This window comes from Montipora capricornis, chromosome 3, assembly GCF_036669925.1.
Source record: "Montipora capricornis isolate CH-2021 chromosome 3, ASM3666992v2, whole genome shotgun sequence".
NCBI classification, from domain to species: domain Eukaryota; kingdom Metazoa; phylum Cnidaria; class Anthozoa; order Scleractinia; family Acroporidae; genus Montipora; species Montipora capricornis.
In genome coordinates, this window is record NC_090885.1 from 57,186,467 (window position 1) to 57,213,966 (window position 27,500).

The 27,500-nt window shown below is 49.2% G+C and overlaps 1 protein-coding gene and 1 pseudogene across 1 annotated transcript; both read left to right on the plus strand.

The window, feature by feature from the left end:
- The window catches only part of LOC138040631 (PAN2-PAN3 deadenylation complex catalytic subunit PAN2-like), a 110,681-nt pseudogene that overhangs the window by 68,540 nt on the left and 14,641 nt on the right, over positions 1-27,500 (plus strand).
- Positions 12,698-13,330, plus strand: LOC138042486 (uncharacterized). Its single transcript, XM_068888392.1, has one exon. The coding sequence runs from the start codon at positions 12,698-12,700 to the stop codon at positions 13,328-13,330; it is 633 nt and encodes a 210-aa protein (XP_068744493.1).

Consider the following 27,500-nt stretch of genomic DNA (forward strand, 5'->3'; position numbering starts at 1 on the left):
GTCACGGCGTTTTCACACACTGATTTATTTTTAGATTGAATTTCCCGCGAATGGGACTTCCCGGCGGGCAGGAACCCGATGACCCATCACAGGAAACTAAGTTGACGTCATAGCGTCACCGAACCGGAACTGCCTTTTTTTCTGCGGAAATGTTAATCTAAAAGTAGATCGATCTGTGAAAATGCTGTGGCATAGGCTTAGTATGGGAGTTATTCGTTCCTAGTCATGGGTTCCTGGTGAGGGCAGAGGCTATTTAATCAATAGAGGACATTTTCCGTGTTTCCATAGCCTCATCTAAACACGAGAGGAGGTTGGGAGAATTCGAGACAGTTATGCAAACCAGAGACGCAGTCGAGGGTTTCCATAACTGTCGAGAATTCTCCCAACTCCCCCGAGTGTTTAGGTGAGGCTATGGAAACACGGAAAATGCCCTCTATTGCTTTTATAAAATATTTCTCAAAGATAATTCAACAAATCAAGGAAATGCTGGTTTTTAAATTCTTGATTGAAACAGATTTTCTTGACACACGCTCATATCTCCTACCAACCAATCAAACGCAGGTCTCACAATACGTAACCAATCAAAATTCGTGTGATGTCACAGCCGTGTTTCCGTATTTTCATTACTCTCATCTAAACACAGCTTTTGACCAATGAGAGTGCGCGTACTATCCTAATTATTTTGGATGGATGGATAGTTCTGTTAGACTGGCTATGAGAAAACGAGATCGCTTATTGAAATTGTATTGTAAATATAAAACGCGACCCTCTTGGGAGAAATATCGGCAACAGAGGAACTTGACTACGACATTAATACGTAAGAATAAGGCCAAGTATTTTCATAAGGTAAATGCCAAATTGCAAGATGTAACAACTGGTGTTAAGGCGTGGTGGAGCATTGTTAAGGGACTTTACGGCGAAAAAGTGCAATCTACCGTTTCTACTTTGATTGAAGGTGTTAGGCAAGTTACTAATGCACGAGAAAAGGCAGAAATATTAAATGAATATTTTTGCGATCAGAGTAAGGTTGATGATACATTTGCATCCCTCCCAAGGGATTCTTCTTTTTTTCAGAATAATGCGTTTTTGTCTAATGTTTTTACAACGGAACGAGAGGTTTACAATCTACTTAAGATTGTTGATGTTTGCAAGGCGTGTGGACCTGACGGTATAGGGAATCGCATTCTTAAACTTTGTTCTGGCGGTATCGCTTCTTCGTTTTCAAAGTTAGTTAATATCTCTTTGTCTTCTGGTGTTTTTCCGTGTCAATGGAAGTTTGCAAATGTCATTCCGCTGTTTAAAAAGGATGATCGCCAGTGTAAATTGAATTATCGTCCTGTGTCCCTTTTGTGTTCTTTGTCTAAGATATTAGAGAAAATTGTCTTTATTAGACTTTACAATTTCTTACTTGAGATTGGTTATCTCAATCGCTTACAGTCTGGTTTCCGCCCAGGTGACTCGACGGTAAATCAATTAATTTATCTGGTGCATTAAATTTACCAAGCTGTTGAGGATGGGAAGGAAGTGCGTATGGTTTTTTTGGATATCAGGAAGGCGTTTGACAAGGTGTGGCACAAAGGTCTTCTTTATAAGCTTAAATCAGTAGGAATCAGGGGAGCTTTGCTTAGCTGGTTTGAAAGTTATTTGTCTAATCGTCAACAAAGAGTGGCTTTAGATGGGCAGTCATCTGAAGTAGTACTATGGGGGAATATGAGCCACTTTTGAGGGAGCCTTCTGATTGGTCGAGACGAAATTTTAATGAGATGCATCGTGTTCTGATTGGTGGATATTTTTAGGTCCGCCATTATCACGTGCACACGTGAACAGGATTGGTTGAGACGGTGGGGTCAAAGTCCATGTGACGTCATAACCGGGGGAGTCAAACAGAAAGTATGTTTGAAATGTGGACCGAGATCCGGGGGGAACATCAAAGTCCAACACCTAGGGTTCACAAGATGGCGACCAGGGTTCACAAGATGGCGACCATGACGTCCTATAGAAAAGGGATGAGATCTCGCGAGACTCCACGCGGAATCACGAAGATCACGCGTGATCGCGCGCGAACCCACGCAAGAACACGCGATATTGCGTGGGTCCACGCGAGATGTCGCGCGGGAACACGCAACATCACGAATGGTGTAAGAAAAAGAGAGGCCACAAAATGAATTGATTTTCTCGAATCGTGAACGGTTTAATCAACAAACAAACAAACTTAGGTACAAGCGGGAACGTATGAGGAGACCTGGTGTCGACTCGTCCCTAAACCATGGTGTAGGAATCCAGAACCTACTACCCAAACAAGTAAAAGACACATAACAATATCGATCCTACAATCAAAGGCGAACCCTCTTTTGGATGGCACAGCATCAGAGTGACGGGGTCCATAAACGGTTCAGGTTGTAGTGGAGCGGGTTCGGGCAAGGTTCTTAATTTCTGAACAAGTTCCTTCTGACGCTGTCCCGAGCATCTGGCGAAGGTGGGATGACATTCTCGGGAAAGTATCTGTTCCCCACCACGATCAGGCTGGTCCGACAGTGAGGACATCGCCAATCCTTCCGTTGGTGTTGATTCATGTACCCGTACTGCGTGGCCAGGAACGCGTAGAGACACCGGTCGTGCATCCTCTGCTTGCAGCAAAACATCTTCATGGGGGTGGATCGGTGTCGGAGTCGGCGCAGGGAGCCCAGGTGTCGACAAATGGCGGCAAACGTCAGATGCTCCAGTTTGTGCGGCTCTGTGAGATAGTACTCGAAGCAGATGACGCATTGGTTCTCTGCTTCGAACTGTTTCTGGAGTTTCTGGAGTTTCTGGAGTTGTCGTTCCTTTTCCTCGGCTTTCTTCCGCAAGAGTTCCTGTTTCTTTCTCAGGATCTCGTCTTTGTCCTCTTGGTAGAACGCATAGATGCGTGTCAGTCTCTCTCTGGCTCTTCTGGCTTGCGAGCGTGTGACGGGTGGCATATTGGCGAAGCATCACAAACAGAATGAAGAGGTTTAGGATCGCGCGCTCTTATAAGAGACCTTAATGGGTCATGTGACAGGTCAGGTGACTTAGAGGGGGGATGGGGGGGTACCCCTCCAGAAAAGGTCTCTTCTTGAAAACGAGGTCCAGAGAGGTCTATAAGAGTCGAAGCGATGCAAGGATCGTCATTCTTGTTCTTTTTGAAAAAGTCTATGGGAGGTTGTTTATCCATCGCAGAAGTAACGAGAGATATGCGACGAGCACAGAGGCAAGAAAGAAATGGTCGATTGATGGTCAGTGTGATGAATGTTGTCATCGGTCGGGGTCACGGAAGCAACGACGACAACAACAACGTTGTTCCTACAATGGGATTTGCTGGTCCTATATTCAACATCTCGACTCGACAGAAAGACAAAGACAAAGAGGTGGATGACGTAGAAATGAAGGCAGCTATGCGTTGGGCGGAGAAGGCCAAGCCTGCAGGTCAATTCCTCGATGCCGATGATACGACGGAGTTCTCCTGTGTCATCTGTGGCGAGGAGGAGGATTTTGAATTAAAAGGTGATAACAATGTGATGGCGTTCCTAGAGAAGGTGAATAAACAACTACCTGGAGGCATCCAAGGCGCCAAGATCAAACCAGACCTTTTGGTGGAGATGGGATGTTGCCACCAAACGTTGCACGTGGGTTGTCTATTGACATGGTGGTTGACCCGAAGTCATTGGACCTGTCCTCATTGTCGGGAGGTCTACCTGGAGGGTAACGAGAACCAGAACTACCCGCGGTACGATGAGCGTCAGGACATCATCGTCCAACAAGTGTACGATGCCGTGACCCGGACCATCTGGAATCTGAACACAGATCCCACGGACGACGAGGACGAGTTTGACGACGACAGGTTTGAGTTTACGGATCTGTCGGATGATGATTTGACCACCTTGGAGGGTCTGTTGGGACGTTGACATTTTTGTTTATTTTGTTTTTAGTGAGGTGGAACATTTGATGGAGAGGGAACTTGTTTATCGTAGTGAACGTTTTATTCATTGGTGGGAGTATCGTTTTCCTCACCGTCCAGTCACGGAATGGTTGCATGCTAGAAGAGAGACACAATGTTATTATTATCGCCAATACCTTAGTGAATGTTAAGTTAAGAGGAACACTCAATGTGAATTAAAAAACATGTTTTATTTTCATTGGCGGTTACATTTGTGTTCTTTAAGAAAATAGTTCAACTTGGGTAGAGGGAACGTCTTCCAATGGGCAGGGCGTAACGGGGTCCTGGGTGTCTGACTGGCTAGCATTCTTTGCGTGCGTTCGTGATTGATGTAACGCGTGTCGTAAGACAAGAGTCGCTGAGACCGCATCCATTGGACGAAATGGTAGCATTCGACTTGAGGGCAATGCAATTGTAAGGGATGCTGATGTCGTCCGCACGACCCGACGGAGAGACGGGGTAGATCGTCGAATTTGGGACATCCCCATCGTTCCAAGTCTAGATGAGGAATCTGCCAGGTATCGAGCCATTGACCTTCCATGCCTCCTTTGTGAGCCACGAGGGTCCGTTGTGGGGTCTTGAATTGTTGGTAGAGACGCCGGACATCGACCAGGAGTTCACTGGCTACATGATAGTCTTGTCCTGGATAGTAGGGAAGACCATGGACGTACTTGGAAACGTAATGAGCGGTACGTTGATCTTTGGCAGAGAGATGGGGCCATTCCACACAAGGTTTGTAGTGGATGGATCCATAATGGGTTCCAGTATGGTCGCAGTACCCCAGTTCTCTAGGTAAGATTTGTCGCCCACTACAGAAATATTCCAGATCGAGGACGAAGCACACGTCATCAAAGGGGTGTGTCGTCGTCTTCGGAGGAGGAGGAGGAGGATTCGGCGGAGGACCAGTAGTCTTTGGTGCGCCACCCTCGTTTGGACCACCAATGGTTGCGCACGTCTGGGTCGGGGTCGTCAGCATCGTCGAAGATGTATTTGCACTCTGAGCACACATTAGCATCCGGTTTCCAGGTCTTCAAGGCTGACAAGGGGAGTCGGTTCTTTTCGTACTGACAAGACTTGCACAAGTAACGATCCAGGAGAGCGTCTATACGTTTGAGGAGTCGTAAGGTGATGGGATCGTCGTCTTCGGTTTGTGTGGTCGCATCAGACATGCTGTGACAAATGGAGAGAGCGGAAAGGAGCTTCGATTTTTTATGAGAGTGTCCACGTGGGAGACACGTGAAGATCAAGCACGAGAGGAACACGTGCTACGGGTTATAAAGGACGGTGTCGTGCAAGTCAGGTTCTCATTGAACACCATGAGTACGTCGTGGCAATACGGAGGTGTGTCTCCCGCTAGGTATCCTGATTTCAGTAAAAAACCGTCCAAACGAGGTAAGAAGAAAGACGATGTCGTTCGTGAAGCAGCTCAACCGCCTGCCAAAATTTACAAGGAAGCGCGTGAGAAAGCGGCCACCAAACGAAAAGAGGAGACTAAGAAGAAGAAGGACGAGGAATTGAACCAAGCGGCTCGTGAGTTGGATGCTCTGTTAGCCTCTGTGCCACCCGAGTTGCCTTCGTACGAACAGGTGATGGCCACGATGCCCCTCGAACAGAAAGATCCGCCGTTCGTGGTATCCTTGGCCGAAGGCAGGGTGCACCATGACGTGCCTTTTGATCCTGTCCTACACGGTCCTGAACCACCCTGTACGACTCCTGAACCACCACCACCACCGGTGGTGTCACCCTCGTCGTCCCGATCCTCACCGCCTCCTTTGACCGGTCCGAAGGACGTGCTGTGCCCGTTTCATGCCACACCGTTGACAGGTGGCTTGACCAAGAATGGGGCTCCGTACCTGTACTGCCGAGATTATGATGGAGTGTGTCCTTTGTTTGTGATGGGTGCCGATCGAATCCAGACCTGGATCGATGCCATCGAGGCGCAGCTGCATGAGGATGTCCGACGAGGACCCTGGCATTGCTACCATCAAGAGAAGGCGCGTTTGTCGCGGACGGTGAAACCAGACTCCCCTAACAAGGATCGTTTCTTTTTGGCTTGTCGTCAAGAGGAATCGTGTAAGTTTTTCCAATGGGTGGATCTGGCCTGGGGCAAGACGATTCTCAAGAGACGTGCCGAGGGCTACGATCACGATACGGTCCGACGGATCTCTCGGGAAGAACAGGAGAAGTGGCAGAAGTGGCAGCTGGACCTAGAGAGGAAGAAGATTTTCGGACCGTTGCCGGATGATGATCATGCGTACCTCAAGAAGAGGATGGAGAAACGGGAAGAAGAATGGTGCCGACGATTGGAACGGATCCGTCCCATCACACCAGGATTGCTGAAATCTTGTTTTTTTGATTTGAATTTTGATCAGATTCGTATCGATTCCGGAGTGTATAAAAGTCAGCAAATGTGAAATGTTTGAATAAAAGTACATGTGATGATGATGATGTCGTGTGCTGAATTGGGTCGTCGGGTGGTGAGGGTGGGACTCGAACAAATCGTACGTCTGCCTTATCGCGAGTACGGACGACGTCTCCGTTGGTCGATCTTGACTTGGGTGTGTCGAGAATTGATGACCTGTCTCGAAGGAGACGATCAATGGGAAGGGTTGCCCACCCAAGAACCCGTGGATGCCATAGCCACGTTCGTCGCTCTGAAACGCAAGGACGACTATAAATGGCCTCATTTTGTCATGTACCTGACCTGGTTGACGCGAACTCTAGGACCCGAGAGAGCGTACGCTACGTGGCAGACGTTGGAACAACGGTACCTGAAAGACCTGCCTAGTCTGTTGGAGTTGACCGTCCGACTCCTTCTCACCAAGACATGTCGAAGCGGAAGAACCGCCGCCGTGCTTCCGGCGTCACCGCCTACACGGACCCCGGCACGCCCGGCGCTTTAGGTGGCGTGGCCCGATATGCCAAGGCCCAAGGGTTGTCCTTGAAAGAAGCCCGAGACGAATTGCAAGGGGAATTGGCCTACACGTTACATCGTCCGGTCCGTCGACGTTTTCAGACGTCCCCCGTGTTGGTGTTCCACAAAGACGATCAATGGCAAGCCGATCTGGTGGAGATGCAACCTCTCAAGAAATGGAATGGTGGAAACCGATACCTCTTGACGGTCATCGACGTGCTGTCCAAGTATGCCTGGGCCGTTCCCGTCAAGAACAAGACCGGGTTGGCCGTGACAGAAGCGTTTGAGAAGATTCTGCGACAGAGTGGACGGAAACCGTTGCGTTTACAGACGGATGCCGGGAAAGAATTTTACAATGCCCCGTTCAGAAACATGTTGGAAAAAGAAGGCATTCACCATTTTTCGACGCATGGGGATGCCAAAGCTTCCATCGTCGAACGTTTTAATCGTACGTTAAAACAACGCATGTATCGTTATTTCACGGCGCGTAATACGCGAGTGTATGTCAAGGTGTTGCCCCAACTCCTCGACGGGTACAATGGGAGTCGGCATCGGAGTATCGGTATGGCACCACGCGACGTGACGGAGAAGAACGAAGGCGCGGTGTGCTCCACGTTGTACGGCAAACGCTTGAAGCGGCGTCCTCGTCTCAAACTCAAAGTGGGCGATCGCGTTCGACTCAGCAAGAAACATCGTCCGTTCAAGAAAGGGTATCTGCCGGGTTGGACCGAAGAAGTGTTTGTCGTACAACGCGTGGTGCCCGGACCCGTGGTCACGTATAAACTGAAAGAATGGGATGGCACGCCTCTCGAAGGTAGTTTCTACGAAGAAGATGTTCAGAAAGTCACCGTGCCCGACGAAGCCTTGTTCCGCGTGGAAAAGATTTTGCAACGACGCAAGCGACTCGTGAAAGTGCGTTGGCTAGGTTGGCCTAAGAAATACGATAGTTGGGTGCCTCGTTCTGCGTTACGACATGTATAAAAAAGATACAAAAGATGTAATAAAGATACCATACGTGATGTCTCGTTATGTGACGTTGTCGAGTCATGTTCAAAAATCCGAGTTTCCCGATAATGGTCCTTCCGAATTTAAAGCCCGTCTGCCTAGTGATCGTACCTGGCAGCAGGACACGGATCGTTGGGAAGTGGGATTGAGTGGTGTCTCTCTGCCTGACATTCCACCACCGCCGCCACCACCACCTTCGTTCCCCGAAAAGATTCTGGTTCACGAAGCGTACCATGGCATAGGTCATCCAGAGACATGGAATAAGGAAGGATACGTGTGTATGTTTTACTACGTTACCACGAAAAAGAATGCCAAGGGAGAGATTCATGTCATGCAGAGTCAGCGAAGGGTGATCTGGTTGTCGGAACTCACTCCATCTGAGACGGGTGTGGACTTTATCAAACAGGTCATGGATCTGATGCAACAAAAGATCCATCAAAATCTGAGCCCCGGAGAGCATCTTTACATAGGCGTCCCGGACACGAGTCAGACCCCTCCAAAGACGACGCGATACAACACCATGGCCAAATTTGTATGGAAGGGAGACCAATTGCTTTTGGACAATTCACTTGTGTACAAGCACGGAATCAATTCTCAAGGTTCGCCCTACAAGTATTTTGGATGGGTTAGCGAACTGGCTTTCCATATGGGATGGTTGACCAAGACGGGTCAAGGAGATCGGCCGAATCACTACAAGAAAGGACCCAATCTCCTCATGGAAGCGATTGACGAGACCGCCCCAACACCGGATTACACTCAAGAAAGGTTTCTGGATGGGTCCGGCTTTACAGGGTATACAAGTCGATTTACCAAAGAAACTGGACCGGTGACCTTGATCACGGAAGGTGCAGGATGGGATACGTTGTATAACAATGCTCATTTCATGGTGATGGCCAATGCCTTCAACTGGCGATTCGTCCGTCTGAACGAAGCCTTTGCCAGACTGAAACCCACACCATTGGCGAAGCAACCGATCGAACGTCCTCTTTTCGTCTACGTCAATTTAGTGGAAAGTCAATGGTTGGAGGAGGCGTACGACCAACTGTTGCGCACCGTCCCCTATAAAAGCGGGGGTGCCTGGTGGGAACCACCACAGGTGCATTACCATCGCCTACGCGGATCTAAGATCGAAACGGTCCACGTTCGTGTCAAGGAAATCGACGGGCGTCCCGTGGCCTTTCCTAAAGACAAAACAAGTACTCTCTGTCTCCATTTTCGTCGTCGTCGTCATGAATCGGATCGTCGTACTCAGCGATCCTTCGAAAGAGTTTCCGAATAATACACCGAATGCCTTCAAAGTACGTTTGCCCAGGGTCGTTCACTTTGATGGAGAATGGGAGGCCGCGTTGGCCTCCATCTCTATGCCTAATGAGGGGATGGATCTCCGGAGCTACTTGTCATCGGACGAGGTGATAAGCACTAAGTATCATATGAAGGATTCGGGAACCAATCCCGATACCATAACCTTGAAGTCAAGTCAAGTGACGAAGACGGCGCTTATCCAACGCAACGCCGTCATTGTCAATGGTGTCGGGTTCATGAAGGAAGTCGTTCAGGAACTCAACCGACAGATGGTACTGGAGTTAATCAAGGCGAAGATGGAGTATGTGGAAGATAGTCAACGCCCTACCTTCCGATGGGAGGGTGAGACTATGATCATGGAGAGGAAGAAGGTGGCCGACGTGGGGTCCCTGAGCCATGGTAAAATGACCTTCTGCATTGATATCGACTTGGCCCAGAAGATGGGATGGATCGAGCAAAAGACTGTGACTTCTCTACTGAAAGTCTGGGTCTTGGGTGTTAATCTCGAGATGAACTTTCACGAAAAAGACCAGAAGAGACTCTATCGACAATTGGTTACCGAATTACCCAAAAACAGTGATTGGACCCCTAATTACTGGCAGGTGAAGGGAAACAAGTTGTGTCTGAGTCAGACCGTAGAGTGGCGATTCCTACACTTGAATCACTCATTTAATCGAATGTCCACTCAACCATCGCGTACCATGCTCGTCTACTCGGATGTAGTGAGTAGTAATATTGTCGGTGACTCAGAGCATCAGTTGGTCCGGGAAGTGCATTACACCCAGGATGGTTCGGGTGTCATCTACTTCGAGCCCACCCACATTCAATGGATGTCTATGCGCCGTGCAGAATTGGATGTGATCGAGGTCAGTGTGGGTGAGAGTACTGGAGAACTGGCCCGTTTCGCTCCTGGAGGGAGAACCATCGTCACCTTTCAGTTCCGTAAGAGACAGAAAACATCGTAGAACTAGCGTGACCTTTCAGTTCCGGAGGAGACCACGGTACGTATAAAAACGACGTGACACTGTCGGGAGGTCATCATCATCCTCATCATGCGTGGGGGTAGTCTGACACGGTATCATCCTCCGTACCAGCGTGGAGATGGTGCCACCGAAGAGTTGATCAAGATTGCCTCGCCCGTCTTGATGAACGCCATGCAAACGGGACTTCAAGCGGCGGCTAGTGGTCGTCCGTTGAGTGACGTCGGAGGTGTGGTGGGACACTCGTTGAAACGTGGTTTGAAACGAAAAGCGGGCGCTTTGGCGAAAGTGGGTGGACGGTATGCCTATAAAAAAGCCAAACGAAGTGTGGCGTCCATCTTTAGACGATGAATCGCCGACCGATGGTCGTCCATTCACGGTTGCGTCGACAACGCGCCTACCGTCGACGTCAGTCTGCTCCTACTACTATAAAAGGCAGGAACCCCGTTCAGTACGGTGGTTGGTTGATCCCGCACCTACCGAGAACACGACGACCTCGACGTAGAAGAAGAAGACGACGATCATGAGTCTGGAACTGTTTACCATGCCGTCGACGGACATCACGGTCGATTCGTACCGGATGATCCCGTACAGTGCCGCCATGACGGGTATCGTACCCGTCACCTTTACCGTTCCCGGTTTGGACGAATTTATCGATTTGGGACGTAGTTTTTTCGAAATCGAACTGAAACTGAATTCGGCGTCCACCAACGGTATCGTGGCCGATACCAATGCGGCTTCGGATGCCAACAACACCAAGTTTGTGTACGTCACCAACAATCTGGCCCACGGCCTCTTCAAACAGATCAATCTACGGTTGGGTGGTGTCTTGATGAGCGAACAGACCGACACGTACATGTACAAGGCTTTCATCGAGACCCTCTTGAATTACAGTCGAGATGAAGGCGATACGTTGTTGGCCCCTCAAGGTTGGGTGAATTACCTGAACGTGGAAGAACAGCTGGCAGCGGCGGGAGGCGACGACGACATTTCCACCACCGCCGGATGGGCACACAATAATACGAATGCCTTGAAGACGGCCACCAAACTGTTTTACGGCAACAACAAAGCCACCATGATCATGTATCCTCATCTGGCCGCCATGCGAACGGGACGTTTGTTGGTCCCTCGCGTAGAAATGGTGATGGAACTGTTTTGCAACACGCCGGACTTTTTCCTGTTTGGGACCAAGACCAGTGGGACAGGGGTCAAAAGATACGTCACGTTGGGTGCAGGGGATATCAAAGTCACTTTTCATTTGTGTCGCGTCAACCTGAATGTCAGTGTGGGTAACGAACTGATGGCCAAGATCGATGTGAAAGGTCAAATGGCGAATTATCCTATGGTCAAAAGTCAAATCCGAACCTTCTCGTTCGATGGCAAGACCACCTTGTGGACCGAAGACCAATTGTTCACAGGCCGTCTTCCCGATCGTTTGGTCGTCGGACTGCTGGATAGCAAAGCGTTTAATGGGGATTTGGAATATTACCCGTATGCCTTCCAAGATTTTGGAGTGAAGAGTATTCGTCAACTGGTGGGCGGAGAAGAATATCCCTACCCGACCTTGGAATTGAATGGCACCGATACACGGAAAGACTGGTTGGGCTATCAACGTGTCTTGGAAGCCAGTGGTTCCCTGACGAATCATCGCCCTCACCTAATTCAGCCAGGAGATTGGGGCTACGGCAAGAATTGTACCTTGTTCATGTTTAACAATGTACCCAGCGGGAATGCCGATTCACCGTATCATCGAAATCCCAAACAAAAAGGCAAGCTGCGTCTGGAAATCCGATTTAATGCCGCTCCCGACAAGAACATCACCATTTTGGTGTTTGGCGAATTCGAAGACAGCTTCCAAGCCGGTACTAACGGAGCCGTCCTGTATCAAAAGTACGAGTGAGCAGACATGGAATTTGTACCCTTGAGTGACGTCACCTTACGCGCCTTGGCCTTGGACGATCCGATCCTGAAACGCGTCTTTCACGGCGTCCACCCCTCTGATGGGCTTCCGTCACGCCCGCCCCGTACGACACGGGCCGCCTACATTGTCAATACGGATCCACGAGGGGAACCGGGTCAACATTGGTTGGGACTTTGGACGGAACAGAATCGGTGCGAAGTCATGGACAGTTACGGGCTCCCGATGACGACTTACCGTGCACCTGACTTGGAACGATGGCTCGAAGACGAATGGAATGTCGTGCAATGGAACGATCGGACCCTTCAAGCTTTGAACAGTACCGCTTGCGGTCATTATGCTTTGATGTTTTTGAAAGAGAGGGTTCGGGGACGTACCATGCCCGAGTTTGTGCAAACCTTTTCTCCCCATGATTTTGTAGCCAACGACCGAAGGGTGGGTCGACAAGTACGTCGTCAAATAGTCCAAGAGGTCAATGCGCTACCCTGCCTTCAAGGTTGTACACCGCATGAACCGATTCTTCTACATTGATTAATAAAAAAAAAAAATTATTTCATCATCTGTCGTGTCTTTGTTTTATGTAAGGGTATAAAAAAGATAATGTGCAGTTCGATCGCCGAGGAAGGATGATACGGCAACCCAGTAGTACGATGATCGTCGGTCCCTCGGGGAGCGGTAAGACGCAATTGACCGAAGCGCTCTTGACGGAAGGTGATGTCTTTGAAGGAGGTCGGACCAAACCGTGTCATTACTGTTATGCCGTATGGCAACCACGTTTCGAACGGATGAAAGGTCGTGGGATCCGATTTCACGAAGGGATTCCCGACATCGATCATCTTCGACAATGGTTTGGAAAAAGTGGTGGCGGGATCCTGGTCTTGGACGATCTCATGGACGAAGGTGGCAACGATAAACGCGTGTTGGATCTATTCACCCGAGAATCGCATCATCGGAACATCACGGTGTTGTATTTGTGTCAAGATTTATTTCCACCCGGCAAGTATGCCAAGACCATCTCCAGGAATGCCCACTATCTCTTCGTGTTCAAGAATCCTAGAGATCAATCGGGATTTCGGGCCTTGACGTTACAAGCCTTTCCCGATCGATGGCGTGACGTGCTTCGTCTCTTCGAAACGTGCACGCAACGCCCGTACGGGTATATAATGATGGACCTTCACCCTGCTTCAGACAATCGGTACCGACTGTTCAGTTGTGTGACACCCTCGGATGGTCCGACCCAAGTGTGGAAACGTGAATGAGTAGTCCAGGATCCCCGTTCGCCCATTGGGATCCCTCCGAGTATCGACGTGCCTTGACAGAGTACCGACGACAAACTCCTTCCACACCTTCCAGTCCCGGATCACCGTTTGACCAGTTTCAATTTGAACGCAATCCCTCTGAATATCAAAGGGAATTGCAAACGTACCGTCAACAGCAACAACGACGGAGAGCTAAAGAACGCGCGGCTCGTCGACGTCGAAGACAAGGAGGACGGGCTTTGGTTTTGAGTGAACGGTTCGAGACTGCTCGACACATTCCTCTAGGAACCCGATCGTTTTCTGAACCCAGGATGACGTCTGCCCCAGCGGGTGTGGGGAGCAGAACACCGCGTACGTCCCCGGCCGGTGTGGGGAACACCATTCCCAACATGGCTCCCAGAAACAGTCCGGCCGGCGTCGGAACACGAACTCCCAATAGTACGATTCAAGAGTTTTTGGAAACGTTGGATCAAGGTCGTGTGCCGACGCCCGAACCCAATGTCTTGTTGGAAGAACTGGGTCTTGGTACCGGGGGATTAGAGACCGATGGGTTTGTAGCCCAACGACAACTCATGATGCGTTCTCTTTTGGACGGGAGTATCCCCGTCGCTCAGAGAACCCAGATCCAAAGAGACTATAACATCTCCGACCAAGATTTACAAGATTTTGCCGCCAGCGGTCCTTCCAATCGTCCTACCACTGGAGGGAAACGCCCGCGTCCTACTACCGGAGGGAAACGCCCGCGTCAACGTCCTCTTCCAGCAGGTTCTCCTGCAGGTTCTCGTCGTCGAGGTAGCGGTGGCGGTGGCGGTGGTGGTGGAAGCGGTGGCGGTGGCGGCGGAGGAGGCGGTGGCGGAGGAGGCGGCTCTCCTGGCGGAGGAGGCTCTCCTGGCGGAGGAGGTTCTCCTGGCGGAGGAGGTTCTCCTGGAGGGAGTCGCCGTGGAGGTCGACGACGTTTGAATCAGGACGGACTTCGTCGTCAAATGGATTTGTTATCTCAAGACGCCCGTCAACGAACGGATGGACGTCGTATCCGGAACATTACCCATACCAACACCGTGACCACAGTCTACGAAGATGGTGGCACGCCCACCGTCCGACGCACCTCTTCCCGACTCAGTAACCCATAAAAGGACATGCGCAACGCCACGATGTCAATCATGCCCAAGACCAAACGGCGACGACGGAGACGAGCCCCACAACGTGGACGCGGTCTCCTGGCGGTCCTAGGCAAGGCCGCGGCTGCCGGGTACACATTAGGAAAAGACAAGAGGTATAAAAGGATGGGTGCCAAAGGAGTCACTGGTCACTATGAAGCACCCAAGTATAATTATGGCATGATGAAACGGATTCTCCAACGAAAACCTTGGGCGCGAAAAATGGTGATGGATCGAATGATGCGTGGGGATCCACGTCCTTTGAGGGGACTATAAAAGGATAGTCCACATCATTCCATATGTCTACAATGGCACGTCAACGTGGCGGTAGTCTTTGGTGGGGCCCGAGACGGGTACGCCAACGTCGACGTATGATGGCACCCGTATGGATGCAACGAGGCGGTAACCTGGTGATGATCCCAGTGTCACAGCCCCAACGAAAAGGACGTCGTCGCCGCCGTCGACGAAAACGACGCTCACTTCGTGTATAAAAAGAAATTCGTCTCTTCCTCTGGATCGAATATCATGTCGTGGCGTATCCAGCGACAACGTCCGTTCCTACGGAGTGTTTTGAAAGAAGCCGATCATCAAACACGTCGAGCACGACTTCAAGCTGCCAATGCCGATCAAATCAATGCCGTGAGTGAACTGGTGATGAATGCTCTGCGAGGGAACATTCCCATCTCGTCCAAGACGGTAGGACGCCTTCGACCCTACGAAAAGGTCATGGAAGACATGGCCCGCCGTAAACATTCTATTAAAAAGCGACGTCAGATCATGATGAATCAAACGGGTCGAGGTCTGTGGCAAGGATTGAACACCGTCTGTGAACGGTGTCTATGTCCGCGATGAAAGCGTGTCGTCATCAGATTCCTGGTTGCGTTCGTGCCCAAACACCCTATCTCGGTTGGTTTCTACGAGATCTGACCCGACTGAGTGGAGAGGACCGTTTACGAAAACTCTACTATGCCGTGGATCAGATGATTGAGGCCATCAGTCAATTGGCTCGAGAGATTGTCAAGGGGCGTCTGCCTTTGTCCAAGTACACCCTACTCAAGATCACCGAGACCCCACGAGATCGAAGAGTGTTACGGGCCATCAGTCGTTCCACCCATAGCATAAAAGCCCGACGAAGGATGATGCGTCGACATTTCTATTCCACTCGATTCTGGCACGGATTGCATACGGCGTATCATCATTGTGTCAAGGATCATCTACAACATGGACGATGGTTGGTGTGACAACACGTGGACGCAAGGACCTCGTTCGTTCTGTGCCCTACAGGATCAGATACGCGGGCTTCGGCATCGAGTCCGAGAACAATGCGACATTGTCCGTCAATTGACCGATCAATTGCAAGAACGCAATCAGAACTTGGAGCTTGCCGAACAAAAGATGGGGGTCTTGCAAGAACAAGTCTGCGAATTGAATCGACATTTGGAACGCGAACGCTACGAGAAACAGAACCTCTACTATAAAACCAAGGAGAGACGCGACGATCTTAGTACCTCACGATGAGCGAAGTGGAGACCATTCCAGGGTTTGAAAACAAAGTCTTGATCGATCCTCAACGATTACGTCAACTCGAAGACGTGTACAAGGAACGTCTGACCGAAAACCTTCCTTTGGCCAAAGCCGCTCGTATCGCCGCCAAACAAGAAGCCGTTCTCATGTCGGATCAGATTCCTCCAGGTATCAAAAATACCTTGGCCACCTCTCTGGCCGACCAAAAGAAACGGTGGACCAAAGCCGTCCGACAACCTATTGGGTTCGGACCGGATGCCGACGACGAACGCGATGCCGAAGCCGATGCCTATGCGCAAGGACCCTTACACTCCAAGCTGACGCAGTTGGTGAAGAAGAAGAAAAAGACAACACCCGAGACCACACCCTCGGCACCCCCTAAAGCTAAAAAATGACTTCGATTCATCACTCAACCCAAAGCAGCCCCACCCAAAAAGAAGAAGAAAAAGTCACCCCCCAAGACACCGGTTCCCTCCGTCGACTGGGGACAGCTTCCGTTTCAAGGAGATCCCAGGATGATGGGGAGTAGTGTGGCCGACTACATGGAGAGGACCGCTCAATCGGTCAAGAAAAAAATTCGTAAGAAGACAGGTCGCCGACGTCCGACCGAAACAGATAAATTGCAACGCCCACCCGGTTGGTTGGATTTCGATAAGAAACTCAAACGACGTTTGGATGGCGAGGACTACTAAGAGACGCCCACGACGACGACGACGTCAACGAGGTGGCAAATTTGACGTGCAGAAGGCTTTGGCCAAGACGGGGATCGAGTTTCATTGGCCTGGTTATCAGTACATGGGTCCTGGCACCAAACTGGCCAAACGACTCAAACGAGGGGATCCTGGCATCAATCGTTTGGACAAGATTGCCAAGACCCACGACATGGATTATGCCAAGGCCAGAAACTTACAGGACAAGTGGAAAGCCGACGACAAGATGATTCGGGCTATCAGTAACCTCCCAGGCAAAAAGAAGAAGACGGAGAAAGTGGTCAAGAAAATCATGCAAATGAAACGTAAACTCAAACTTTAATTTTGAACATTTTTCAACGAAATTTACGACTGAATATTCTTGTCCGACGACACCAAGGACCGTAAATGTCAATAAAAGGTACAAAATGAAACTGTCCCGTCTTCTGGTTCTTTTTGATCTGTTTCTCCGGGTGCCACAGGGGTTGTCTCCGATAACGCCAGGCTTCACGAAGGGCCTGTCCTGTTGCACAACAAATCAGACTACCAAACAGCATGACCGCTCTCAGGTGACGCCGTGCAGGGGGTAATTGGAACTGCAATGGAAATGAAAATGTCCATCAGATCCTCTTTTCATACGATAGTGACGAAGACGCCATATCGCTGCACATCTCCATGGCTTTCTCAACCAACTTTGGGTAGGACAACATTCATGTAACTGAGGCTGAAACAGGGTCTGGATCTGGAAATAAGTCAAGATAAACAAGAACAGTAAGGAGGTCCCATACTGTGATAACATCTCTCCCGTACCACCAAATGTCCTTCGGTATTCTGATAAACAAAATGTCCCTCCTCGTTACGGGCCATCACCTGACGACGCCATACAGGTGGATCCAAATAATAAAGGGCCACGCCCCGATCCTCCTCCAATATCTCCTCCACCAAATCCTCATCGTAAGGGTAGATGACACGTAACTGAAACGATCCGATGCCTGTAATGGTGTCTGATCCTATATAATTGTAAAATCCGTATCGTGACACAATGGCATCGATAATGGTCAGTTCCTGGACTATCGTATACCGTTCTCCATAACACTCCACACAGTAACGACGATCCTCGTATGCCACGTACTCCTCGACATCCGGGGGAATGCTGAGCAGCTAAAACATAAACAAAGACACGCCTGTCAAACGTTCTTCCAGTAACATGAATCGAACCTCGGGCGTATAGGGTCGTCTCTCGTGCACATGAAAGCGACCACTCCACGTACAAAAACATCGGTCGGCACGGACCATAATCTACGAAAAATCCACAGTACATCGAGGTGTTAGTTCCCATAAAACGCGCATCTGATAACGATCATCATTCCACACGAGGGTATAAGATCTCTCGACCGCAGACGATTTTTCCCTACGACGTTTGTAGGTCCCCTGACAATGTCGTGCATGTTCCTGTGGTGCTATGTTCGTTCGTTGGTCATTGAGTCGATCAAGACAATACATGCATGTGATGGGTCCATACGAACAGCAAGGTGAATCCCAAAACGTAAACCTTTCCCCATTGGCGAACACCGTCATGAACTAAAAATAAGCACCATCAAAATAATTAGGGGCACCATTGATTGAATTGATTTGTTGTCGATTGATTTCGCTTTTGATATCTGTCCAGACTCGGAAATGAACAAGCTCTTGTTCGGAGGTACGAGGTCCACTGTACGCTCCAAAAGTAGGCAGACTGCACCAAGTCTAAACAGAAAAATTCACGTTAATAGGAGAATCGACTATCGGCGACGACGACGGCGACGGCGAATACGACCATGAGAATCGACCGCCCTCCATAACTCCGCTATAATGTCTAGTTCTTTTTCCGTCCAACCCCTCTCCAATGAAAAGCGAGTGGTACGTCTGAGGATACACCAAGTCTAATGAAAAACAACAAAAAAACAGTCACCATCGTCTCTGAGGACAGCACGCACACCAACACCAACACATGGTCGTATTCTGAAAAAACGTAACATAGGTTATCGACGGCTGTATATCGTAACGAGTCCAGAAGACGGATCCCAAAAATCCACATCAATCAACCTCCACAACTCCGCCGTAATGTCCATCTCTTTTTTCGTCCAACCCCGTTCGTAGGAATAACGAGTAAACTGATTCAGACGACACCACATCTAATAATAAAGAGAACGAAACGTCATATTCAATATCTCGTCCCAAAAGAGACCCGTACCCCTAAGACGAAAGCAATAAGAAGTACACGATCCGTATCCATAAGAGGTACAACGTCCGGGTGGAGCCAAGTCTGGAAAGATCGACGAAAACCAAAGCCACTGTCAATTAAAAAAATTCAACGGTCACGGTTACTGTAACCATTCAAACTCAATATAAGTAGATCGGCGACCCCCCGAATAACAACGACGACGTCCGTAGGAGACTTCCAACCCGTCACATCGACAACGAACGAGACACCCGTAACACAGGCAACCAAAGTAGTTGAGATCCAGTCGTTTCAAACAGTGAATGCACGTGGCGGCAGTCTCCGTACAACGTTGTGGACACACCCACTTGATCCAAGTCCATCGATCCTTCGCCCTCGGTGGATAACCTCTCGTTCTATGTTCCTCCACCACCATCTATTAACAAAAAGAACCTATCTTAGAATCTCATTCAAATAACGTCGTCTCCATCGAAGCTGCTTCATCGTTCTCGGAGGACGTGCCCGTCGCCACATCCAACAACCATTCCTCCATACCCATCTCGACAGACTTTCATCCCCGAACGTATCCTCAAATTGACAAATCACCTACGAAAGAAAAACGACCTATCTTAGAATCTCAGTCAAATAACACCGCCTCCATCGACGCTGCTCCTCCGTTCTCAGGGGTCGTCTCCGTCGCCACACCCAACGATCCTCTCTCCATATCCATCTCGAAATCCTCTCATCTAATGTTTGTTCCAATTGACAAATCACCTACAATAAAGCAAAAAACTGGGTCCAACTATACCCCTGACACAAATAACACCAGTCCCCCAAATCATGACGACACGGTGGAAACCCATAACCCACGTCACAGGTACAAATCAAACATCCCGGACGACGGTAAGACGCATAAGACACCGCACAAGAGCAGTCCCACTTTCTACACGTCAATTCCGTATAACTGCAACGACATTCCCATTCGACCCAATGATGATCCACTTCCGACCTAGTGACCACCATGACCTACAAGAAAACAACGACAATGAGGAGATCGAAACGGCATACACAAAAGACCTCTCCGGTAGACGGGCCATCGACACCAACGACACACGACCATCCCTTCTGGACGACGAGACCGAAACCTGCCCGTACAATACCGATACCCCGGACAACTCATCGCGCCCAAAAGACAATACCGACATTTCATGCATCGGCTTCCCGCAGGATTACCCCCAGGGGGAAACCGTCGGCACGGTCCGCATTCAAAGACGATAGTCGATTCTCCTACGTACGTCGCCGTCATCTAAAAGACATCAAATAAAATAAACGAATCTATCAGATCCGCTTCGATTTCCACCCAATACAAATATCCGGTACGTACCGTGCCATGTTGAGCGCAACGTGGTAGACGGAGTAACTCTTCGTGAATGGGGTTCCAACGTTCCCTCCGGTCCTTCTCTCGTTCCTTCTCCTCCTCTCGATCTCGAACCTTCAATACATGATGACGTACTTCGGGAGGCAATAGGTCCCAGTACGAAGCCTCGTCTCGGGTCGCCGGGGTCTTCTTGGTAGTCTGACCTTCTTTTCGCCAACGTCCATTCTCTTGCTTGACCCACACCTCTTGCTCATACTCTGGGTCTTGCTCCACCTCCATAGTACGTCTGGCGACTGCCATCTCGAGCGCACGTCTCTTGGGTTCGGATGCCATGACTTTTTCTGAGACTCCTCACTCGATCGAGCTACTTAACAGGAATCGTTCCACCAATCCCCGTGCTCCTAAGGGGTCACATGATTCTCTGGGGGGATACCCCCCCATCCCCCCAGGAGACCTATCTCGCTCCGGATTGGTCCATCTAGGGTACACGTCAAGGTCTTTCAAGGTGACTCTTTTCTCTATAAAAGACACACCGTCTTTTCAAGCAAAAACATCTCATCATGGATAGCGATAGTGATAGTGACTTGGTTGAAGCACTCGACGCGTTTGAACAAACAGGAGGTGCCGCTCCAGGACGTTTCGTCTTTGAAAGACTTCCTGTGGTCGAACGGCGTAGTGTCCGTCTCGGCGTTCGTGAACGCGTCTTTCAACTTCGCCCTCGACAGATCGGAGCGTTCATTCCTCGACAACGTCTCACCGATGCCCTCGTGCAAGGTCTTCGTACCGCTCTAGATGACTTAATCAACGATCAAGACATTCCCGATGGCGATCGCATTTACATCGCTCTAGCCTCCAATCGTATCGCCAATGCCTACAACGGTTGGGGACTACGGGCCGGAGAATGGCGCGCTCAAGGTCCACGCGTGGATGCTTTACTTGGGAATCTTTCCCACATGCTCAACTCGAACGAACAATTTGAAATGGACGATTCCTTCACCCTCTCCTTCGTTCACGTACGTGGGGCTCCCACCGGTTCCGGTTACAAAAGAAAACATCTACCAGGGCATCAAGCGTCGACGCGACTCAGAGAATTCAAGCGCTGTGTCTTACGCGTTCCACAGGATGACCAAAATCTATGCTGTCCACGCGCCATCGTTCTGGCTCGAGGGGTCCATCAACATCGAGACGATCCCCAAAGGCGCCGACAATGGACTCGCTGTCGCGGTAACCATCGTCGCGTGACACGAGCGGCTCAAGACCTTCTAGAGGAAGTCGGTCTTCCTCCTCAACCCTGCGGTCCCGAACAACTTCAACAACTCGTCACCGCTCCCAGTCTTCAAGACTATACCCTCGTCGTCGTGGATGCCAACCGCGCTTATGCTTGTTTTGCTTACGGTCGTGGGGACACGTTGTTAGGACTCTTACACGAAGACGGTCATTACGATGCCTTGTCTTCCTTACCCGGTTTCTTCGGTCAAGATTACTTTTGCAGTCAGTGTTTCCAAGCCTACCATCATTTGGGTCAACATGCCTGTCGTAACAACCAAGCCAATCATTGCGGAGCCTGCTTGCAAAACGGGTGCCCTGATCATACCGAGGCCTACCGACAGTACCGCTCGGCTCAGACACCCTGTATTCTCTGCGGACGTTCTTTCTACGGAGACACGTGTCTCCAAACCCATCGGACCAAGACCCACGCCGGTCAACCCGCGGACGCTGAACATCCTTCCGTCTGTGCCACCCGTCGTCAGTGCAAAGAATGTCACCGCACGTTACGTGGTCTCAAAGAGATCCGAACTCATCGGTGCGGGTATCGGAAATGTTCGTGCTGCCATCAAGACGTCGACGTCCATGCCCATCGATGTTTCTTACAAGTCGAAAAGACTCCCGCCGAAGAACGACGCTTGACACGGCAGCGACTCTCTTTCCAAAGGATCCTGAATCAGGGACTGGCGCCTCTCTTAGAAAACGAGGCCGCTGGCTTGCACGCTTTTCTGGCGGGCGATAACGAGGACGACGACGAGGACGAAGAGGAACCACCCTTGCACGTTTTCTTTGACATTGAGAGCATGCAAGTCGAGGGACGTCACGTGCCCAATCTGGTGGTGGCCGAAACGGAAGACGACGACGATCCTCCCGTCTCGTTCCAAGGAGATGACTGTCTCTTTCATTTTCTAGAATGGTTAGAAACACTCACCGAAAACGGAATGCGACCCCTAACAGTCATCGCTCATAATTTCAAAGGGTATGACAGTTATCCCATCATCGACGAACTCCATCGGCAAAAGAGAGACTTGGACCAAATCCGAAACGGTGGGAAAGTCCTCCAACTCACCTACCCTCACGAACACACGACCATACGCTTCATCGATTCGCTCTCCTTCTTCCAGATGCCGCTGAGCGATTTCCCCAAGACGTTCGGGCTCACCGAGCTCAAGAAGGGATACTTTCCACATCTGTTCAACACCCCCGAACATCAAACGTATGTAGGCCGACTTCCCGACAAAGCCTTCTACATGCCCGACGGCATGTCCGTCAAGAAACGTCGCGACTTTGATACTTGGTACGACGACCAAGCCGCACGAGAGGTCGTCTTTGATTTCCAAGCCGAACTCTTAGCCTACTGCCAATCGGACGTGAAACTCTTGAAACAAGGATGTCTCACTTTCATGCGGGATTTTCAAGGACGCGCTGAATTCAATCCCTTTGAACAAATGACGGTCGCCTCTGCCTGTAATCGCTACTTGCGTATGCACTGTATGGAAGAGGACTCCATTGCTTCCGAACCTCCCCTAGGATGGCGAGGTCGTGTCAATCATTCCCAAGCCTCCATGGAATGGTTGACGTGGTGCGAACACCATCTACGACAACGAGCCTACCTGGCCCTCTCGCCGGAAGAACACGAGAACCACGAAGCCCTAGCTCGTGCCTACGGACACTACGACGCTTATCATCCCTTGCATCGCCAACGTATCCAGCATGCTCGGAACGAGGGCGAGTACCGCCTTTCTGGTACCCGATACACGGTCGACGGTTACGATGCCGATACCAAGACCATCTACGAATTCTACGGGTGCTTCTGGCACGGATGTCGGACTTGTCATCCCCAACGCACCGACGTGCACCTGACCTTACTCGATCGCACCATGGACGAGGTCCGTGCTCTCGTCGACAAGAAACGTACGTTTCTCATCAACCATGGGTACCAAGTCGTCACCATGTGGGAATGCGCCTGGAATGCCCTCAAACAAACCAATCAAGACATCATGGACTTTCTAGTCCGTCAACACCTCCAAGCCCCCCTGGAACCACGCGATGCTTTTTACGGGGGTCGGACCAATGCCGTACGTCTCTACGCTCACGTCGACGAGGAGAAAGAGGAAGAAATCCGATACGACGATTACACGTCCTTGTATCCTTGGGTCAACAAGTACGGCACCTATCCACTCGGTCATCCCACCTTCCTCTACGAGCCCGACACCACCGATCTCTCGCCTTATTTTGGTTTGGCCAAATGTACCGTCCTTCCACCCCAACGTCTCTACCATCCCGTGTTGCCTTACCGTAGTCACGACAAACTCACATTTCCCTTATGTCGTACTTGCGTCGAAGAAAACATTTCCAAACCCCTTTTGGAAAAGACACATGCCTGTCATCACACGGACGAAGAACGTGTTCTCGTCGGTACCTGGTGCACCCCCGAACTCGACATGGCCGTGCAGAAAGGTTACGTCATTCAACACGTCCACGAAGTATGGCATTTCGATCAGCAACGTACGGGACTTTTCCGATCCTACGTGGACACGTGGCTCCAAATCAAAGAAGAAGCCAGCGGTTGGCCCGAAGGCTGCACTACCCCTACTCAAAAACAAGCTCACGTCGATGCGTACTATGCTCGGGAAGGTATTCGTCTCGATCCCACCAAGATCGAAAAGAACCCTGGACTCCGAGCCCTGGCTAAGATGATGCTCAACTCCATGTGGGGCAAGTTCGGGCAACGGATCAACAAGACTCAGGTCCGAGAATTCACCGAACCTCAATCGTTCATCGAGTTCCTCGATAGCGATCAACACGATGTCCGTTACGTCAGTTCCTTGACCGAAGACCGGGTCGAAGTCCACTACAAACTCCAAACGCACGATGTCCTGCCTTCACCCAACCTCAACATCTTCATAGCCGCCTTCACGACCTGTCATGCCCGACTCCGTCTCTATCGAGCCCTCGATCATCTCGGTGAACGCGTGCTCTACTTCGACACCGACTCGGTCGTCTATCTCCATCGTCCTGGCGACCCACCCTTGGACCCTCCACGAGGCGCCTACCTTGGCGACTTCAAGGATGAATTGGATGCGGGCGATCACATTGTGGAATTCTGCTCGGGCGGTCCTAAGAACTACGGTTACAAGACTAAGAACGGACACGTCGTATGCAAGGTCCGCGGTTTCTCCCTCAACGTTGAAGGGATGACTCAATTGAATTACGATGTCTTGCGTCAAAACACTCTGGATGAATTGCATCGTCCTCTAGACCGACCGCGTACCACCCGTGTCACGCAATCTCACACCATCCAAAGAAATGCCAAGACCTACACCTTGGAAACCCAACCTTCTCACAAGGACTACCGGCTCGTCTACTCCAAACGAGTCCTGGATCCCACCACGGCCCAGACCTACCCTTACGGTTACGAACGGTTCACCGAAGAGGATCTGGATCTCGCTCAAATTTTAGCGGACCTATTTAGGGACGAGTAGACACCAGGTCTCCTCACACGTTCCCGCTTGTAAAAAATAAGTTTGTTATCATTAAACCGTTTTTGATTCGAGAAAAAAATCACCTCTGGTCTCCTTCATGTTCCCCCCGGATCTCGGTCCACATTCCAAACATACTTTCTGTTTGACTCCCCCGGTTATGACGTCACATGGACTTTGACCTCACCGTCTTAACCAATCCTGTTCACGTGTGCACGTGATAATGGCGGACCTAAAAATATCCACCAATCAGAACACGATGCATCTCATTAAAATTTCGTCTCGACCAATCAGAAGGCTCCCTCAAAAGTGGCTCATATTCCCCCATAGTACTACTATCTGATTAGCGCCAAGTTGAAGCAGGGGTTCCTCAAGGTTCGGTTTTGGGGCCTCTGTTATTTCTTATATATATTAATGACATAACAGATGAAATTCAGTCAAAATGCTTACTTTACGCTGATGATACTTCGCTTTTTGAAGTCGTTGATTCACCTGGTAACACTGCGTTGATGTTAAATAAAGACCTTGAATCTATACAAAGGTGGGCTACAAAATGGCTTGTTACAATTAATCCTAGTAAAACTGAATGTATGACGTTTTCATCTAAACGGGTAAGACCGCTGCATCCCGACCTATTTTACAACGGAAATAACATTACTGAAGTTTCTAGCCATACCCACTTAGGCATAACACTGTCTTCTAACCTGACATGGAGAGCTCACATATTTAGTATTTATCAAAAAGCTAGTAAAAGATTAAATATGTTGAAAGGAATTAGGTATAAAGTAGGCAGGGATACACTCAGAAAATTGTATAAGTCGGTTATCAGACCTGTTATGGAGTATGCTGATGTGCTTTGGGACGGCTGTACTGATGAGGAAAGCGAACTCCTTGAATCGGTTCAGTATGAAGCCGGGAAAGTCGTCACTGGTGCTATGCGGGGAACAAGTAGGATTCGCCTTATGACAGAGCTGGGGTGGGAGGAGATGAAAGTTAGACGCGATATTCATAAGCTTATTTGTTATTTTAAGATAGTAAAAAATTTGAGTCCGTCTTATCTTAAGGATCTGCTCCCAGCTAGAGTCTGTGAGAGAACTCATTTTAACCTTCGATCTTCTCAAAATTTTACCCTTTTCCCTGTGCGCACAGAGCGCTTTAAAAGGTCTTTTTTCCCTTCCACAACTAAATTGTGGAACGACATTGATTTGGAAATTCGTGAATCTGATTCAATTGGCTCTTTTAAGAGAGCGTTAGTTAATTATTTTAATATTCCAAAGTATTTTTCGTCTTTTGATCATGCTCTTGACAGATACTCTTCCGTAACTCATGCTAGACTGCGTCTAGGCGCTTGTGGTCTAAATTATTATCTATTTAAGATCGCTGTTAAGTCTTCACCTATTTGTAGCTGCGGCTTTGACAATGAGACTATAACTCACTTCTTTTTACAATGTCCTAATTATGCTGCCCTCAGATCTGATTTGCTCGCTGCTGCTGCTCGTATAGCTTCTGGTCAATATTCTGACCAGCAAAAAGTTGAAGTTTTTCTGTTTGGCTCTTCTGACATGTCAAATAATGAAAACGTTGAAATCTTCTCTCATGTCCAGCACTTTATAAGAGAGTCTAAACGTTTTTCTTTTCGTGGTCATTATCATTGACCTAATTAACTTAACTGTCTTTTTTGACTTACTTTGTATCCCGTGCCCGTGTTTGTTTTTTATGTGGTAATTAGAATTTTGGTGTAAGCCCCCCGTGATGAGCTCATTTAGCTCTTGGGGCAAACATGTATATAAATATGTTTAAATAAAAAAAATAAAAATAATAATTATTTTATAAATTGTTATCAGTTTGAGAAGTGCCTATCTCCACTCCTTAGCAATGTTGCTTCTCTTTTTCTAAATTTCAAGGATCGTACTGGAATTGTTTCGGCCAGGATTTTTCTGGTTATATACAAGAATTTAAACATTATTTGTTACTAAATGGCAGTATTCTCTGTGGGACTATGGAAGAGACTTGGTCGGCTTACGAGGAAAATGGGAGACACAACTAACCAAACCGGCTTAAAACACAAAAAAATGTGTAATTGTTTTGAGAAACTGAGGCCTGACTCTTTCTTCGCTTTTTGTTCTTGCCTCTGTCTGAAACGAAATGACTTGAAGTTCGTAATTTCTGTGTAGGAAATTGTTTAGGTAATTACCAGAAGAATTCATTTCACGATTTCATGGTCTGAAATGTCGGGCCTTATCTTTATCCTAACCCTCGAGGATCTGCCTTCTGGGTTCCTTAGTTTCAACAGTCCTTTCCTCACTGTAGATATACCGTCAAGTACTCGTAGTATAGAACGACCACTTACAGAAGAAAGAACGTACTGTCGATTGCTTTTGATTTCAGAAGGCTTTCGAAACAACGAAAAAAACGCTAACGAAATACCAGTTCTACTTGGAAATAAACGTTTGCACTGTGTTTTCGATTGCTAA